The 20279-nt window shown below is 48.7% G+C and overlaps 1 protein-coding gene across 1 annotated transcript in view; it reads left to right on the top strand.

Annotated features, from left to right (window-relative positions):
- prr12b (proline rich 12b) overlaps positions 1–20279 on the top strand; it is a 32711-nt gene that overhangs the window by 2137 nt on the left and 10295 nt on the right. The window contains exons 2-8 of the mRNA XM_080777093.1: positions 8047–8204; positions 9061–9219; positions 9961–14666; positions 14859–15077; positions 16294–16368; positions 17330–18203; positions 18466–19223. Coding sequence (XP_080633219.1) covers positions 8047–8204; positions 9061–9219; positions 9961–14666; positions 14859–15077; positions 16294–16368; positions 17330–18203; positions 18466–19223 — 6949 coding nt within the window. The remainder of the gene's footprint in view (positions 1–8046; positions 8205–9060; positions 9220–9960; positions 14667–14858; positions 15078–16293; positions 16369–17329; positions 18204–18465; positions 19224–20279) is intronic.

Raw genomic sequence — 20279 nt, 5'->3', positions numbered from 1 at the left:
ATATAAGGCATATTAGCTGCACTTCAAAGGCACCCGCCGCGGCTACACATTAAGTAGTCGCCTTGACAACCAAATCAATCTTCTCTTGGTACGGTTCAGAGACTGAGAGAGAGAGAGAGCTCGGGCTGCAGCTATCACTACGATCACAGGCAGAAAGAAGTGCCCCCCCCCTCTCTCTCTGTCTCTCTCTCTCTCCCTGTCTCTCTCTCTCACACACACACACACGTGCACGGTGCACTTGCTTCAATTTCACTAAAACGCCTTTCTGATTGAAAAGATGTGAGAGCAGTGACTGTGAGAGTGGGTAACAAACTGTGCAGATTATTGTTCTGTGTGCATAATATTTTCTCCCTTTCTAATAGCCTACTATGCTCTCCAGTATTAATTAAGGGACATACATACTGGATATTTTAAAGCTCATCACATATTGAAGCTCATCATACTATAGCATCCTGTCCCTGTAGAGGTGTGGTAGGACGGTGAACAAGGGGAATAGAATAAACATTACAAACAATTCTATTTATTGGTGAGCAGTGCAGTGAGCACTACTGGGCCACTCTTGATGCTGGCTGCATCTTCTTCACACACCTAAACGTTTAACCATTTTCACACAACCATATTTTGAGCAGCATATTTTGCTCATAGTGCTTTGCCATGTGATGCATTTCAGATCTAGGGCATAAGTGGTTAAATTTGCGAAACAAACTAATATTTGGTTTGATAGTAAAAAATAAGTTTTATTATTAATTAATTAATCGAAATCAGCACTCTCAGGCTGCTGTTGTTTATTAGACCTTGAAACATTCCACTCATAAAGATGACTTGAGACTTTGGCTGTGCCTGAAATCTATTCACTACTCCCTTGAGTAGAGTGTTCTATATATAGAGTACTATATAGTGCTTAGTGGTTTATATGTAGAGAACTGTATGTTACAGTATAAGTGAGAAACCGGTACAAGTGAGAAAATCACACCTGTGTGAACTGAGCGGTGCAACTATACATTTATTTATAGGTACTTAGTGTAGGCCTACTGTATACTGTACTTTGATTAGGGGGGCGGGGGGATGGGAGGGGGGCGTTGATTTCGTCTCCCTTGGGGGAGCCTGACCCCGGCATCCTGCGCCGGAAGGTCCCCCCTGTTCTAAGTTTCTCACTTGCATTGGTTTTTCACTTGTACGTAACATATATACAGAGACAGAGTATATATATATATATTGATGAGTGATGTCAGACACAGCCTTCGACAAATACCATTGTCTCACAAAAGCTGTACTTGTCAGTTTGCAAAGGCAAACACTCTGGCACTCCAGCAGCTGTAAAAGAGCATGCTTTCAACTGCAATATATGTATGTACAGTATGTGTGTATCATGTGTGCGTATGTCCCTTTGAGTGGCCCTTTGAATATATATATCAGGGTTTGATATTCACTTTTTGAGGCAGTACATTTCCCATTCACTTGTTTCTTGCTTTCGATGAATTTTAGATGAATAGTCTTGTTTTACAAGTTAATCACCCTAGAATGTCTGTGATCTTACATTTCATGTGTTCCAAATTCATAGCCATAGATCGGTCCTATCCACGTATGGTTAGCAGACTGACCTCGTCGGCATTTAAACTTGTAGCACTGCATGTGTACTCACCCAATTCATTCCTAAGACTTAAGTGAGGTATTGTCCTTTAGTTTTATATCCATTTGAAAGGCCGGACCTGAAATGACTGCTGGACTTAAAATATGAAAACTTCCTTTGCAACAGTCAATGTTTTGGAAGCACAAAAGCATGGGGCACACAATTGACAGGTGTATTGTGATTGGTGTGGGGTAATTGATCACGCCTCCCAAAGGACGTTTTGATATGTTCAGTCCTGCACTCATACCGGGCTCCTCACTGGAGAGAATGACGTCCGTGTGCAGCTCGTGGTTGGTGTTGGTTGGTTGGTTGGTTGGTTGGTTGGTCGGGGTGAGAGCACGTGACATCACGTGACATCATCAGGGATGGAGCACGTGGCATCACGTGACATCATTGATGTCATCAATATCTGACCTCAAATCCTTAGATCTGGAGGGCTGACCTGTTCTGACATTCCATATGTTGATCCTTCCCCATCCGTCCTTCCTCTTTGATGTCTCCCTTTTGACTGCTACCTGTCCATTTAAACTCTAGACGGGCCTGCCCCAAAGTTATTAGTGCAGCCCCAGCCAGCGAAAACTAGAGTTATTTTTTATTTCTTTATCCCATGATTTTGCAACCCATATTTTCACCCAGTGTCAATTATCTAATGTAATCCTGGGTGCTACACTTTCTCTGCCACCATGGGGGGGGGGGGGGGGGGGGGGGCAGTGGACTGGCCTCATGCTTCCTTCTATGCATGAGGAGTCCAAGCTGCTTCTTTTCACCTGACAGGGGAGAGTTTCCCCGCCTGGACGTAGCACGTGGAAGGAACACGTTATTCCAACCAGTTCCTTTCCCCTCCATCAGGCACCCCGGCTGGCCAGGGGGAGGTAGTTTAGAGACCAGGATTACTGCATGTGTGGGTACCTACCCTATAGGGGACACGGGGAGAACATGCAAACCCCAGCGAGAATCGAACCCAGGACCTTCTAGCTGTGAGGCGACAGCAGTAGTTCTTAACAGGCCCGAAAATTAAGATTTTACCCCTCGTGCCAAAGCGCAAGTGCTCGGCCAGCAGTCTGCTGTCACCCAGGCTGATATGTTGATCTGACCCCTCATACCAAAGCGCCAGTGCCCGCCAAGAAGTTTGCTGTCACCCAGGCCCAGATGTGTGCAAGCGACCTCGCCCTTTAGGGCAAGGCCACTTCTCGCCCTCAGGCGTCTTACTGGTACTAAATACACGTTTTCTGCCAGAACTTTCAAATGGATATGAAACTAGTCTCCAAAATGACTCGGACAAGTACAATTTTAAGTTACTTGTCAGTAAAGATGTATTACTTGTCCTGGACAACAAGCTATATATATATATATATATATATATACTGTCTGCATTATACAACTAATAGCAATTTCTACAAGCTGTAATGTGTGAGCTTGTAGTTCTATTTTTGCAAATTGTAGTTGGGGGTGTGGGACTGTGGGTGGGGGGGGGGGGGGGGGGGGTGGGGGGTTGGGGAAAATGTATATTTATATTATAAATAGGGATACCATTGTGTTAATGTGGTTACCTTTTGTCCAGCTATGTCTCAACCAATTTGACCACTCCCCTCAGTTGTCATGTTGGAGCCAACTTGTATGAGCCACCAGTTGTTTTATGGCTCAAGTCCAAAGTCAAGGACATCTCCAAGAGCAGAGGCACACATTTGATGGATGTTGTTGGTGATGTCATGCTTTGTTTGTGCAAATAGCAGATCCCTTTAATGCAACACGCAGAACAAATTGAATCTGCTTTGGAATGGCAAATTATATATTTGTGGATTTCACTGCCAGTGCATAACAAGATAACACAATTCCCCTTACTCTTAAACTAGCCCGTTAGATGGAGCTTCACTCAGTTTAAAGCGAAAATCACATGCATTTTAAAACTGCTTTTAATATTTAATATCATATTGTCTTTGTCCCTCAAAGTTATTCCTAATGGTTTGAGCCTCAATCACCACTCTGATATAACCAGTCCTTGTCATTTATTTCTGGACTTTGAAAGCAATTTTAGCTGCAGTACCACAATGTCCTGAGGTGGTGGGGGTGCTGATATGCAGATAATTTAATATTTGAGTCATTATAATACTGATGCTAGATAAAACCAGGCTTGTTTCCATTCCATGCCAGCTTGGAAAATCAACAATGGTAGACATTGTAAACAAAGTGGAAATGCAAATTTGGAACTGAAGACTGAAGAAGAGGAGGAATTATACAAAGTAGGGTGACATTGATGACATCACGATGAGGACAAAATCAGTTGAGCTGTTCCTGAGAGCAATTTCCATAAAGCACCTATATGATATGAAAGCCTGATTGTTCAAAAGTGGTTATTTGTGGGGATAGAAAACATTTAAACTTTTAAATTGAAAAGTTGAATTTTATGTTATAGATCCTTTGAGATTTTATTCTCACCAATGTGTTACTCCCATGATCATAATTTCAGCAAGCTTTGTATCAGTAACGTTATCACCTTTAAATAATAATTATATCGCAAAAAACACATGAATGCAGTCACCCCCGCCACACGCACACTTTCTATCTTAACTTTGTAATATTACAGAATATGTGTAGGCGCCAACACGTTCCCTCCTGTTTCAGAGACAGTAATGGATGTTTACTAATACAGACGGAACTGTCATATAGGGTATAGGGATAATAATTTCAAAGCTGAAATCCAGAAGCATTTCCCTTTTAAGGGGTTATTTACAGGCAATATATATGCACGATGCCGAAAGGTTTAAGCTTCAATGCAGTAGACTTGTGTGTTTGCGTGTGCCTGTGTGTGTGTGTGTGTGTGTGTGTGTGTGTGTGTGTGTGTGTGTGTGTGTGTGTGTGTGTGTGTGTGTGTGTGTGTGTGTGTGTGTGTGTGTGTGTGTGTGTGTGTGTGTGCGCGCGCGCGTGCATGCGTGCGTGGCTGCGTGCGTGCGTGCGTGCCTGCCTGCCTGTGTGCGTGCGTGCATGCATGTGTGCATGTGAATGTTTTGAGCATTATTTGTCAGCCAGCCTGCCATATACAGTGCTGTACAGTCACTCCAACCGGCATGTTATAAAGAAATAACATTTCTCAGTGTTACATCAAGCATCACTACACAATGACACGCTAATACATTGATTAATTATATTCACCTATAAGTCAACGTCTTCCAGCAGCACTCATTCCTCACAAAATAATGTTGTTTACCTAGCCCCTAGCATCCTGAACCTTGACTACATGTGCTTATGATCTACGTGGCAGGAGTGATACGAGAACACCATTCTGAAATGTGCTAATAATGCCAGGTTCAGTATTCTAATTAACTAGCAATGTTTCTTAAAACACACACACACACACACACACACACACACACACACACACACAAAACCCACCTCGCTCGCTATATCACCACCCATTGACCTGTTAAGATCCATCAAGTGAACAAAGCTTCAGTATTGGAGCAGTAGTTAATAACCAATTACCGGAACCTCCCGTCCTAATTAGAGCCTACTTTCAGTTGTGAGGACTGCAGTGCAATCCTGTGACAGAAGGATAGAAAGACAGAATTGATTTTGGCACAGAGATTTAGGTCAAAAAAGGATGGTATGTGCTGCCGATAGCAAGAACATATAGGCAACGAAAGGGCAGGTAAAACAGTGGATAAAAGAATTGAATGACTAATTGGATCTAGAGACTGAAGGTCGATTAACATTTTTTCCCCCTGTCCTCCTTCATCACTTTGAGAAAAGAGGCGAGGAGGAGAGGGAGCACGAGAAGGAAGCGAGGAAAGGAGACGTTATAAACAGTGGGAACTGTGGTGAGGAACAACAAGCTGAATTTGCAGCAGTAGAACAAATCAGCCCTGAACAAGGGACCTTACATTGATTAATTTCAACAAATCGGTGTGACTCTCAGTGGATTTGGTGTCATCGTAACCTTCTCATCTTAGTTCTGAAATCTCTGTCCACATGGCATTTGAGCGCATCGGTCGGGCACAAGGAGCTGACAGCGCCTCCCTATTGCCATGGATTATTGTCTCACCCAAAACCACACCGCTTACAATTACAGCCTACAGTGAACTCTAGACCGGACACAGTGAGATGACTGCTAACCTCTGAGATAAGACGCAAAGCGAATACCATCATCACTCTGTGTGCTCCATTACTACAAATGTGTAGTTGTTTCTTTTTTTCATTATTTTTTCAATTTATTTTGCATCTTTGTATGCAAGAAAAAACGATGACCTGCAGCACAGGCCATCAGCCACATTTGATGGCAGGGCTTGTGGTCTAGCCATATGTGGCACATGCACAACGGAGCCCAACAGCATGTTGTTTTGGTCCTCACTCTCCCTGCAACTGCTACTGCAGGTGTGTTCACTGCAGTCAAATGGTGAAGAAATAATGAAATGGAAAAGATAGCGCTGTCGGGTGCATTTGAAAACGTGACTATGTCAAAACACAGATAACTGAAGTTATCCAAGAAGTTATCCAAGAAATATAAGATAGCTGATGAGGGCAAAGTCCTGTCAAGACAGTTCGTTAAAGCATGGAAACAGTACAGTGTGTGTGTGTGTGTGTGTGTGTGTGTGTGTATATTTGTACATGTGAGAATGAGCGAGAGTGAGACTCATGACACTCTGTAAAATGTATTCTCTATAGAGTCTGCCAGCGTAGTCAGAAATGGGGTACACTGTCTCACTGATTCAGAGCACATGCACGCATGACGCACGTACGAAGGGTTGCAGGCACACATGCACCCTATCCACATGCACACACATGCACGCGTGCACACACACACACACACACAGGAAAAGGCTGAGTCAGAGCGGCACACGCTAACACGGTGGAGGAGATGGTGAACATTAATCTCCCTCTATGCCTTTATCAAGAAGAACGTGTGGGGCCTCACCTTGCACCTATGATGTCAAGCCAAACCAGTAATGGACACAGGTTGCCTGCCACATGCATATAGGCCAAAATCAGTAAAAAGGTCTTGCATATGCAATTTGATTTGTTGTGTATAGGATGTGAACTCAACTTTGCTGCAGATCCAAAGTATATATAGTTATAATCAGCCTTGTATAGAATCAACACGATTAAACATTATTATGGACACCAAGTTCATCAAAGAGAAAAATGTAGCATGTTTTTTTATTATTTTTTTGCACTTACTAAAGGTAAGCCACCGGGTTGCCTTAGGTTACTATCTACTCTTTCAATTTAGATTGCACTCTTCATATATACTTCCAACACTTGCAGTATGCATAGTGCTGATTGGATTATTTGGTCCAGTGTGTGCTGAAGTAAACAAATCCCCTCATCAATGTGTATGACTTATGTACTGTATTCTTTAGTATACTTAGATTGTAGAACAACGTTCTAATCTGAAGTGGATAATAGAACACAGTGGTGCTGCAGGGTTCTCTTACACCTGTTCTTCCATGATGGACAGACATCTTAGCTGCTAGCTCAGTTTGCATTACCATTTTGTTTTCCTGAAATCATATTAACACTGATGGCGTATTATTTCACTTGCCTGGAATCTCCATATTTATATAGTATTATGGAAGTGAAGGCTTTGAAGATGATTGGTTTGATGTACCTGTATATGAATACATATTTGTTGTAGACCTACATATGTCTGAATCTGCCCGCATTACTTTTTTAATTAATTCTTTCAGCTAGATTTAATCAGTGACTCGCTTTTAATATTGAACTCTACCGTGGTATTTTGTATTCCAAACTAATGGACCCTTCACCCTTGTATTATGAGTGCAGTATACCATATTTGTACAGCATACTAAATTGTTAAAGAGTGGTATATTGTAAAGCACACCAATTAGCAAGTCAAAATCTCAAGGCACCGTCACAACTGTAGCGAAAATAACCAATCTGCAATCTCTCAATGTGTCATGGTATGACATGTTGTGCTTGTAGGCAAAGGGAAGGACATTTCTAGGACCCCCGTACGTCTTTCATTAACAGGGATCCAGGGATATTGGATTGCTAATATGCGAAAAATCCGGATGCAAATGCAGAGAATTGAGATTGCACTGAAGATCACCCAAACCACTGTGATACCATGTTAAATCTGCCATTTGTCTCACCAGACTGTCTCCGATAAGTTTTATATAATGTGTGACAGTAGGGGATACTGCTGAAATTCATGGCTTTGACAAATCAGCAAAGAACTTGGAGTGAAATCCAAAGTACAGCTAGCAGCCTTTTGGCCATAAATGAAACTAAAACTAAAAACCTCTGTCTGTCTATCTGTCTGTCTGTCTGTCTGTCTGTCTGTCTGTCTGTCTGTCTGTCTGTCTGTCTGTCTGTCTGTCTGTCTGTCTGTCTGTCTGTCTGTCTGTCTGTCTGTCTGTCTGTCTGTCTGTCTGTCTGTCTGTCTGACCATCCGTCCTCAGCCTGGTGTATGGGAGTTCCAGGTCCTCCCACCCAGACGCAGAGCTTCTCCACCGCCAGGCGTATGGCACACCCCACCCCCTGCAGGGATATGCAACCAATCACCACCCAGGAAGCTCTGGACAGGGTGGGGCATGGGGAGCAGCTGGGCGGAGTCTTGGTAAGGCTTTCTAAGGTTGTGTTGTGGCCCTGGCAATATCAGTTCTGATTCAAAAGTTGTTGCTTGGTAACGGTAGTTATTAGTCTATACCAGAAAGCACTCCCTCTAAAAGGAGAATTTCATTCCAGAGCTCAATAAGCGTATCATACGGCTATTATATTGCAGACAAATATTAATACATACCAGAACATAGACCACTGTTTTGACCAGGAGTACATACCCAGCCATTAAAATGAATGTTTAAAAAAATGGAAAAAAATGAATGTGAACGTACAAGTTTGTACAATTTATAAAAAATATATAGTGTAGTTATGAATGTACAAATACTGTATACATTTTGTTTTTTTAAATAGCCAAGCACTTTTCATGGTTAGATTGACTAGGTGTAATAAAATAATGTATTTGCTAAATATTAATTCAAAAATGCATCCTTTTTGCATGATGTGCAGCTGTAACAAGCCAACATACTGTTGCCGTTTTAATCGAATATGTTCTTCTTTTCAAAAGACCCACGCTTTGCATGGTTTAATGGTATGCCAGAAATACTTTTTCAAACATGCATGCATTGCATTGTATGTACATTGTATGCTTTTCACGTTTCTTCTTATTTAACTGTAGCACATGAAAGTGTGTTCTCATGCTACTGGCCAATACCCTCGTAAACCCTATATAATACTACACTAACTACACTCCCCCCAGGGACACCATATGGTCCCTTGTGTTTTCCCTATACACCAAATCTCTTTGCGAACATAGCCGATCTGCAGTGCATTGTGAGCTTGTGGTGGATATTGTATGTTGTTGAGTAACGTCTATCTGGTGTTCTTGTGTCTCCCGTCCCCTCATGTCCCTGCAGGACTGTCCGGGCTGTTTGACACGGGCCTCCACCATGCCAGTCCCTCAGGCCCGGACCCGTCCGTCATGAATCTCATTTCTGCACTTGAGTCGCGTGGTCCTCAGCCTCAGTCTGCCTCCTCCCTCCTCTCACAGTTTCGCACACCATCTTGGCAGACCGGTGAGTGTAACCCATTCTGACCTGAGATCAGATTCTAAATTCTAAATATGTCAGTCTTCTTCGATCTTTCAAAAATAGCAGACCTACGAGCTCGTAGCGCGCCACTCGGTGGTGCACTATGAGCTTGTAGATCTGCTATTTTTCAATAGCTAAAGCATAACGTAATGCTAACACCAAAAGGGGTTCCCGCCCAAAATGGATTAAGGTGGACATTCCAATTTACTTGGAAAAAATAGATACCGTAATCCATAATAAATAAAAATATGTAAAAACAGATATGGCTGTACGAGAGATACATTTTTACAATTTAGGCATTTAGCAGACGCTCTTATCCAGAGTGACTTACAATAAGCAAGCTAATCACATCCATACAGTAGAATGCAACGAAAAACAGGGCCTCCGGAATTTAGGATCACAGGTAAACCATGTAAGATCAGTCTAAACATACTATCAAAATGATAATCTGAACTTTGAAAATATAGGATGCCAGGTAAACAATGAACCCAGCATATGTATAAATAACATGCTATCTAAATTACATACTTACCATTGTGGTCAAGAAAAACAAGGCTAAGTAACAAAAACATGAGAACAAGGTATGGTCTTCATATCTTGGTCAGTTGCTAGCATCAATCAAGCAATTGAGGTCATTAGTCATTTGTTTTAAATTCACTATATGATGTCATTTTATGACGCCTTATACCCCCTTCCCTACCTCCTTTCCCTTTCTGTGTCCTATAGCAATGCACACGCCAGCCCCAGCTGAGCTCTTCATCTCAGGAGCCCTCCCTGGCTCAGGCTCCTTCCCATCATCCTCTGCCCTCTCTGCCTACCAGCACCCCGCTTCCTTCTCTGGACGTTCATTCACTCCCTCGCTTTCCCTCCAGGACACGCCCACTTTCAGCCCGACGTCCAATGGCCTGCTCTCGCCCCACGACCCCTTGCTCCACATCAAGACTCCCTCCCAGTCTAGCCTGGGCTTCGACCGCCTGCTCTCGTCACAGAGTGCAGCCGCTGCATACCGCAGCGCGCAGGACCCCACGGGACCACCCCAGTCGCAAGTCCCCACCAGCTCTGCCAGTCGTCACTTGCCCCCTCCCCAGTTTAATTTGCTGTCCTCCCAACTCCAGGAGCAGTCCTCCCAACTCTATAACGCCTCCATGTTTTCGCCCACGCCGGCCCCACCGCCCCCAGCCCCTCCTCAGCCTCAGTCCCAGGCTCCCCAGGAGAGGGCCATCCCCCGCCAGGACAGTGTGATCAAGCACTACCAACGCACCTCACCGGCCCCGTCGCAGCTGTCCTCGCCGTCGCCGCACCCCCTGCAGCACTACCTCAGCTGTGGAGGCGTGTCAGGCTACCAGCAAATAGCCACACACCACCGGCATGGAGGACTATCTTGTAGCCCCCTGGGGGAGCAAAGCCCTTCCTCTGATCCGAAGCCCTCTCCGCGGGCCGAGCCACAGCCCTACCGGCCCATTATCCAGACGCCCTACACCTCCTCCACCACCTCCTCTGCCCCCTCCTCTTCGGTGTCCAAGGGAGCTAAGAGTTCCAGCTCCAGCAGCGGCTACTCCTCCTCTGGCTCAGCCTCCTCCTCCTCCCGCACCCCTCACACCCCACCCTCAGCCTCATCTGCCTCCTCCTCCACCTCTTCCTCCTCCGCTAATTCTAACGCCACCACTGGGTCATCATCAGCGCCCTCTCGGCAGCAACCGCCACCCCTGTCGGTACCCCCACCACCGCCACCTCCTCCAGTGGTGTCCTCAACCCCCGTCCAACAGCCCACTCCCAAAACTTGCATGTCCAGCTATGGCTCTCCTGTCACCAACGTCAAGTCCAACGCAGGCCTACCAGGCCAGACCCCTCCCCAGCAGCAGCAGCAGGCCCAGTCCTACTCACCCAACCAGCCTCCCTCCTCACACATGTCCCAACCTTATGGGGGCTTCAGTTCACCACAGGCCCAGGACCTGAGCTCCGGAAATGCAGGCACTGCGGGGAAGGGCTATGGAAACATGGGGGCAGGGGGGCGCTCCTTCTCTGCAGAAGTGGTTTACGGAACGGACTCGAGTTTTGGCTCACTGCCTGCGTCTCTTGGAGGGGCAGGTAGTCCTTCCTTGGGATATGGAGGCACTGGAGGGTCAGCTGGAAGTGGGGCTGGCCCAGGACCCGGGTCAGCTGGCGCTGGAGCCGTGTCCGCAGGATCTGGAGGCGGGGCTGCCAGCGTTGGTAACGGGGGCAGCAGTTCATACCACCTGCCTGACTCTAGCCCTTCCCCGTCCAGCAACTCTGCCATCATTCGACCTGGGTTGCACTCTCCTGCACCTGCCCGCCCTGCACAGTCCCCTGGAGGTGCAGGGGGCAACAAATACCTCTCCTCTGCCTTCATGTCCTCCCCACAAGGTTACCCTGATGCCCGGACAACCCAGAACCAGTCCTACCACCCCACGCCACCCAAGCAAAAATCAGAAACCGACATGCTGGGAGTCGAACGCTCGCAAGATGAAGAAGAGGATGACGATGACGATTTTCTGATCCAACACTTACTGCATGCCCAGAGCCCAGCTCCCCACCCGTCCCAGCACCACCCACAGCCGCCCCCTGGGCAACCGTCCCAGTCTCTCCCTCAGGCCAGGGACGGCGGTGCCAAGGGCCTGGCCTATGACATGAACAAGGTGTCCGAGGAGCGCTATCACCTTCAGAGTGTTATCCGCACCAACAGTGCCACCAACAGCACAGCTCCTGGAACAGTCGGTGCTGGTTTGGACAGTCAGCTGGAGATGTCTCTGAAGAAACAGCAACAACAACAGGCCAAGGCTGAACGATCCATGTCAGGGTCAGGCAGTGGTGGGGGAAGAGGGGGAACGGACTCTCTCTCACACCCACACCCCCACCCCCATCCACACACCGCACACCCCCACCAACAACAGCATGACTCCCTTGGGTCGGTGGTCCACTACGGGAGGGGAGATCCTTACGCACAGCAATCACACTCACAACACCCGCTTCACGCCTCACACGTGCCCACACACGCTCAGCAACATGCCCAGCACTCACAGCACTCGCAACATGCCCAGCACTCCCAACATTCCCAGCACTCCCAGCACTCTCAGCACTCTCAACACTCTCAGCACTCCCAGCACTCCCAACACGGCCACCCGCACTCCCACTCCCACGGCCACCCTCACATGGAACTCAAGAAACCCCCAGATGCCACGGACATACCCTACCTGCGAAAGACTCCCGATGTGCAGCAGCAGGCTCGGCAAAGCCAAGCCTCCCTGTCCCTAATGGATTCCCCCCCAGACCAACCACAGCAGCCCCACATGCTCCAATCCGTCCTGTCCCATACCACACAGAACAAGATGGACCCCCATCAAGCCGCCTCACAGCAGCCACAGCAGCAGCAGCACCCCATGAATCAACAGGCCATGATGGGGTCAGCTGGCGGGGCAGGGCCTGGAGGGGTGGACCCCCATTCTCAGAGCCAGTCCTCTCAGCTGCAACTTCAACTCCAGTCCCGGGCTATGGAGGCCCACTATGGCCGCGGAACCCAGCCAAGAGATCAGAGCCAGGGAAGCCAGAACTCGGTGTCCCCGCTGGACATGCTGGAGCGATCCCTCTCCCGGGCCAACAGCAGGGAAAGTGGAGGTGCTCCAGAGCGGAGCGGAGGAGGGGATGGAGGGGGTGGAGACAGACGGCGACAGCAGCAGCATAGGCTCCCGCCACACCATCAGTCACACCATCCACAGCAGGCCGCCTCAGAGCTCCATGACTTCCTCTCTGAACCTGACTTGGGTTTGTCCGCCCCCTCCCACCTGCACCACCTCAACCAGCCTCAGCCCCACGGCCACCCCCATGCTCACCACCAACAGCAAGCGCATCCTCACCACCAGCTCTCACACCCCCACATTGGCCACCCGCACGCCCACCAGATGGCCCCCAACATGAGTGCTCCGCAGCAGCAGCAACAACAGCAGCAGCAGCAACAGCAACAACAACAACAGCAACAGGCAAGGGACCCTGAGCCTCAGCTCTCCCACTCGCAGTTGGATCAGCTCAAAGAGCACCAGTTTGACACTGTGAGCCCCGCGGGAAAAGCAGGCCAAAGCCAGACTCAGCAGCAGCAACAACAACAACAGCAGCAACAGCAGAGATTCGTACCACTAACCTCCATCTGTTTCCCAGATTCTCTGTTACAGGACGAAGACCGATCTTTCTTCCCAGGAATGGAGGACATGTTCTGCTCAGATGATTACAAGTCAAGCTGTGCAGGAGATGCCGGGGCAGGACAGGCAGTTCAAGAGGACATTCCCCAGGGACGTGGGCAGGGGCAGGAGGGCATGGAGAGCTTGAAAGCAGGGGGTGGAGGAGGTGGTTATGATATGATGGGTCACCACAGCGATCAAGGGTATGGACAGTACTGCCACAGCCTGCCAGAGACAGGAAATGGGAACATGCACTTAGACCTAGACTCTCTGAAGACCCATGAACTCCCCTCCACTGTGAACACAGAGCAGCTCGGTCTCATCCAGTCCCAAACCCAGGGGATGGGAATGACTGGTCCAGGCGTCCCCGGGGATGGCTCAGGCAACAAAATGATGGGAGCTGCTGGAGTGGGCGGAAGTTCAGGAACTGGTGGCCTGACCTCCCCTATCTTCTGCTCCTCTCGGCCCAAAAAACTACTGAAGACCAGCTCCTTTCACTTGCTGAAGCAACGGAGGGAGCCACAGCCCCAGGCAAAGAAAACATATGCGCAGGAGTATGAGTTTGAGGACGACGAGGACAAGGCTGACGTCCCAGCGGATATTCGTCTCAACAGCCGCCGCCTGCCTGACCTGTTGCCTGACTTGGTGTCTAGTTGTAGAAAGTCTGTGGGGACCGCTGGAGTGGGTAGCCTCAGTCCAATGATGGGCGACATGGACTTCTGCCACCCCTCAGGGTACTCTTCCCTCGGACCCCCTCCGCAGCTCCTTCCCCACGACGGCCCCAAGAAAAGAGGTAGAAAGCCCAGCAAACCCAAACGCGATGGTCCGCCACGACCGAGAGGGCGACCACGCATCCGTCCTCTTCCGGAACCCCCTTACTGCCGAGGGCTGATGGGATCGGTAGGCGGAGAGACTAGGAGGGGTCGTGGTCGGGGCCGTGGGCGGGGGAGGAAAGAGGAAGGTATGGTGGAGATGCATCGAGACATGAACAAAATGCAGAGCCTCCCGTACCAACAACAACAACAGCAGCAGCAGCAACATTCACAACAGCAGTTCCACCCACAGCAACACCTTCAACAGCACTCGCACCAACACCACCCACAAGCAACGCAGCAACAGCAGCAGCACCCCCATCCTCAGCATCAACAGCAGCACATGTCCTACGCCCACCAGCAACAGCAACAGCCCCAGCAACAGCCGGCCCAGCAGCCGCAACATCATGAGCCCATCAGGCCAATCAAGGTAACAATGGATGGTACCATAAATCATATTTTGGGTTTGACTTGTCTCTCCTTTGCAAAGCTTCTACCAGAAATATCACAAAGATTACCTTTCTTCCTAGTGTGCTAAATGAGCTAGTTGTTTTGATTTGCTCGATTCACGTATCTTTATCCTCCTCTTCATCTCCTTCTCATATGAACCTCTCACTTGTAGATCAAACTGCCCATCCCCTCGATGCCTCCATCAGATTCCATGATGAGGACAGACTCCCTGTCCAGCACTGAGCCTGCACTGTCGGACGGCTCGGTGGGCTCAGCGCCAACGCTAGGGCTGAGTCCAGGGCCTCCCGCCGGAATGGACATGAACAGGACTGACCTGAGCCAGTCGCAGAACAAGATGATGAAACAGCAGCAGCAGAAAGCAGCTCAGGAGGTGAGTGGCTGCATTTGAGATTTTGCTACAAGAGGGGGGAGGCAAAGAGCGGTCCTAAAATTATTAGGACAGCTAAATCATCAATGAAAGAAATTTGAATACGGTATCTCAATTTCTAATCATATTAAAATGTCTGGTATTATGCATTTCCAAGGTACCAGGCAGTATATTTATGTTGAGATGTTGACAGCAAGTATACTGTATCATTGTTTTGCTCATTAGCTGGACTGACATATGAGCTTCTTCTGTCTTTAACTGCTTCTCCATGATACATGCTGAGCTTGTCTTTGGTGTGAGATAAAAAAGGTATTATTTGAAGTGTAAATTTGATCATCAGTTACTGGAAAGTATTTACATTTTCAAAGTTTCAGGAAGCTGACACTTTAACTTGCCAAGAAATACAATACCAATACAAGTTTGACTATGCTAATTATTCAAATTATACAATATTATGTAAAAGTCAGCAGGCGTCTTTTTCATAGGACTATACTTGCAAAGAAAACTGAATTATCTTCCAAGTGAGTTTGAAACAAACAAACAAACAAAAAATATTAGTCTAAGACCCTTTATTTTATGCCACAATACAAATTTTAAAACTCTTTCCTCAAGTTCTTAATATACATATGGATATGCTATCTGGGGTTGATTTCAGCACATAGATACACATAGCACATAGTCGTGTTCTTCAATTGATTGCTGAGAGAAGTGATTGGATTGGCAACCAAAACAGGTGCCCAAATCTTGCCTTGTATATTTGAAATTGCACTTGGTCAATTAATAGTTCCTTAACAAATGCTGGTGAATGTGAGTGAGTAGATGTGTGTTTGACTATAGACTACCTACACATGAATGCTGAAGGTCTGGATTGTGCTTAATAGACATGTCTAAGAAACAGAGAGTGAAGACAGGATACACTATGAAAATGGCCTGTGAAATGAAGGGCCATGTCAGTCTGCAACTGACAGAGGTTCATGTCATCAGTAATCATTATTATATTTTCCTTCTCAAATTGGGTCTTGAGAGACAATAGCATTCAGCATTCTGTGACTCTCGTCTCTCCGTCATTAACTCTTAGAAGGAAAACGTCTTGTACTAGACGTCCAGGAGGCACCTTTCTTCCAGATGACCTAAAAAAACTATTGTCACTTCACCTTTGATCCCACTTCACTATCACGTCCGGGTTGTTGAAACTAGCTTTCTTTTGATGTTGTCCCAGATGATGTGGGAGAGAGAGATGGATGAGGAACTGAATCCAGAAGCCTGGGCTACTATGCAGAAACTCTCTGGTTCTGTAAGTTGGTGTAATCCCTCCACATAACTACATGTAACCCAGAGGACCATTTATTATTCATGGCTCATATATTCTCTGGACTGAGGTCCTTCTTTTGTGGTAGAGAAAGCAACACATGCTCTGCCTTGTTCACCCCTTAGGTGCCTATAGGCACCCCACAGGGAGACAGAAACCCCATGAAGTTGCAGTTTGTTTTGCCATTCTTAAATTAAATCAGGCAATTTGAGGTAACTGATATGGCGACATATTTGTCACATTGAGAAGCCTAAGCTTAAATAAATAAAAATATTTGAGGTCTGTGCACGTCAGCTGCCAATAGAGGGCGAAGCCGGAGAGTAGTGATGATTGACAGCCAGCTCTTTCTGACTGACAAAAGAGAGAAAGGGAGAGAGGAGAGGAGAAGACTGTTGCCAGGGTAGCTGTTGCCACGGTTACTCAATTTCAATGAAGAGCCCTCAGCTGCCCCCTGCTGTTTCTTTAGGGTTACTACAACCTCCATTGTCAAGGGATAAAAAGAAAACATCATCATCAGTGACACACATAATGCCAATTCTGTTCAAACTGAAAAAATATATAACAAAGCAAAGATGAAATTACTGTTTGTTATTTTGTGAATAGTAAGGCCATGTGTCCACTAAAGCGTTTCTCCCCAGCTGAAAACACCTGGCACTCGCCTAAAAATACTTCAAAACGCCTGAGTTGAAACTATTTCAGCTCTCGGCAAGCAGATAAAACTGCACACGTGAATAAACGTGCGAGCGCAAATTCCTCGTCACGCTCTTACAAACGTTCAGTGTCTCGTCTCGCTGCCGGAGTTTTTAATATGCTGTGCTAAAAAAGAAAAAGAAAAAACGTCTTGGTGAACACGGCCCTTAACGGTTTTCTGCCTCCACTATGTGGGGGTCGGCCCCCTTTCCCCTATGTGAGCCCCTCATCCTGTACTGTTGGCTTCTGCTCCCAGGTGGACGACAAAACCCCCGAGCTCAAACCCGGCTTCATGGCCTCCTTCCTGGATTTTCTCAAGACGGGCAAGAAGCAGCCGGGGGACCTAGGGTCCGGCCCCGACGCCGGGGAAGACGAGGAGACGGGGGACCCCTCGTCCTCTCTGAAGGGTGGCATCAGGCACCTGTCCCCTCCGCCCCCGCCCCAGCAGCAGCAACAGGCCACGTATGGCGTGGGCGAGGCAGGCGGCCTGGGGCTGAGCGGCTGCCCAAGCCCCTGCAAGCGGCTGGACGAGGAGCTGAAGAGGAACCTGGAGACGCTGCCCTCCTTCTCCTCGGACGAGGAGGACTCGGTCAGCAAGAACCAGGACCTGCAGAAGAGCATCTCCTCGGCCATCTCCGCCCTCTACGACACGCCGCACTCGCTGGCAGCCGCCATGGCGGCCGCCGTGGACCAGGCTCCGCCCTGCACACCCTCGCCCCCGGTCACCCCACAGGCCCCGCCCCTCAGCCCGCCCCTCCCCCACACGCCGCCCCTGCTCCTCGCGGACGAGGACGGCGAGGAGGAGGAGGAGGAGGGCGAGGCGCAGGCCTACGCGCAGCGACACTCAACACCGAGCCGCGAGGAGGAGGAGGAGCCAGAGGCCTGCTCGCTGCCATCGGACGCGGAAGAGGCGGAGGAGAGGGAGGAAGAACAGCGAGAGGAGGAGCAGGAGGCGGGCGAGGGTGCAGAGGATGAGGAGGAGACGCTGAGACAGGTGGATGAGCAGAATGTGAAGCAGCAGGACAGAGACATTGATGACGACGACGAGGAAGATGAAGAAGAAGAAGAGGAGGAGGAGGAGGACAGAGGGATGTCTGCTTTTCAGATGCTGGATGTTCTCAAAGTTGAAGGTGGTCTGTCTGTCTGTCTGTCTGTCTGTCTGTCTGTCTGTCTGTTCGTGTCTGTCTGTCTGTCTGTCCGTGTCTGTCTGTCTGTCTGTCTGTCTGTCTGTCTGTGTCTGTCTGTCATCCATCATTTCTGGCGTCATGTTCATAGCAGAAATCTCCATGGATGTCGAGTATTCTTGATTTGAAACTGGCAGTGGTTACCAGGCAACTGATCTCCTTTTGTCATACCCCCCCTCCCCTCCCCCCCCCCCCCCCCCCTCTTCAGATTCTCCATCGGGACCCCCCCTGGCCCCTGCACCTACCTCGCCATCGCCGTCCCTCTCCCCCTCACCGCCCACTTCCGCCTCTGTCTCTCCCCTCCCTCCGCTCTCCGTCCCCTCGCCGCTTCCCATGCAGCAGGACGTGGAGGAGGAGGAGGAGGAAGAGGAGGAAGTGGAGGAGGAGTGTCCGGTGCCTTCTCCCTCCCGCCAGCCAGCCCCTTACCGACCTGCCGCTTCGGCGGCGGCCTCAGCCGCCTCCCCGCCTCCCTCCACCTCTCCCCCGGCCCTTCCCTCCTCGCCCCTCTCCACCCTCCCCGCGGCCACATCCGTCCCGCCTCCCTCCGCCACCCCTCCCCCGTCCTCCTCCGAACAGGATCAGGAGCCCGAGGTCGAGCAGGAGGCAGAGCAGGAGGTCCAGAAGGAGGTCCAGAAGGAAGCAGAGCGGGAGGCAGAGCGGGAGGCGGAAGTGGAAGAAACGGAGGCGGAAGTGGAAGCGGAGGTGGAAGCGGAGGTCGGACAGGCCTCGCCTTCCTCCCCTTCGTCTTCCTCGCCGTCCTCATCCTCCTCCCCACCCCCGTCGCCCCCGACGCCAGAGGATGCCCCGACCCCCCAGCGGCTCACCTCACTGCACCTGGCCAAAAAGCAGTCGGACGCCGCTATCGCCGGCGAGAGCGAGGAGGAAGACAGCGAGAGCGGCGGCGAGGGCATCTTCCGTGAGCGTGACGAGTTTGTGGTGCGAACGGAGGACATCGGCACTCTCAAGGTGAGCGCCGCCTTGTGAGTTTGATTGCCAGTTGCCATGACTGGAAATGCATAGAGCACTTCTTAAACATAGGGTCCACGGACCCCCAAGCCCAAGCTAAATTATGTATATCCCGCCTCAAATGGAAAAAAACTAATGGACACTTAAGGTCTGTACAGGTAAATTAACACATTTACAGTGTAGATTGGGCCCTCAAAGATAAGAGACAAAGCATTTCCGGGGGAATATATGCATATGCCAGGTCGTCGAGGCTAGGGCCAGTGCTATGGCAAGTTCTACGGGCTAAGGTGGAGTCTGATGAGGTGAGTTTTCAGACTACGGCGGAAGATTGGGAGTACTGACTATCCCGGTTGCTCCTCACATCATGTTCTGCACATTGGCCCCAATTCATCAAGCAATTTACGTTCATATTTTGAGTGTACCGAAATATCCGACCATTCCCACGTTAGGTGTAGAATTCATCGTAATTGTTTTACCGTGACAGGGGCGTTACTAGAGTGACGCAGACAACGCGACTGCGTGGGGGCCCAGAGGCAAGGGGGACACACGGCTGCCCACCCGTGCCGTCTGTAAAATAAAATTATAAACACATACAGAGATGCAATGACAGTTGAGTTGAACAAAGTTTGGCGGAGCCTGGTGGTGGCTGCTGCTACCAAGTCCAAAGCGTAAATGTATTTAGCATGCTTTAGTCTTTATGCTGCAGCTGAATCAATTAATAGTCACAAACATATCGAGTATGTTGACATCTAGCAAACTGGGGTGGCCTGGTTAACAACGCCTGGTTAACAACGCTTTGAGTTCAGTTCCTGCCTCTGGACCAGTGCACATTACACCACTGAAAGTTTATAATTCAAAAAGCATTAACATTAACAAATTGCTGCGGATTCATGTTTTATCCTAATGGTGGTAATTAAACAAGCAACTGATGCAATGTTACATACAACCTTAGCGACTGTCATCGCAAGCCAATTTGAACAGCAATTAGCTTTCACTTAGCAGACATTAGCGCTTTCAGCCACCAGCAGTACTTCCCTTTGTTACTCATCATATAGT

The sequence above is a fragment of the Protomyctophum bolini genome (assembly GCF_963924005.1).
Source record: "Protomyctophum bolini genome assembly, chromosome: 11".
Lineage (NCBI taxonomy): Eukaryota > Metazoa > Chordata > Actinopteri > Myctophiformes > Myctophidae > Protomyctophum > Protomyctophum bolini.
The sequence above is the reverse complement of the archived record's forward strand: the minus strand, read 5'-3'. Positions and strand labels throughout refer to the sequence as shown.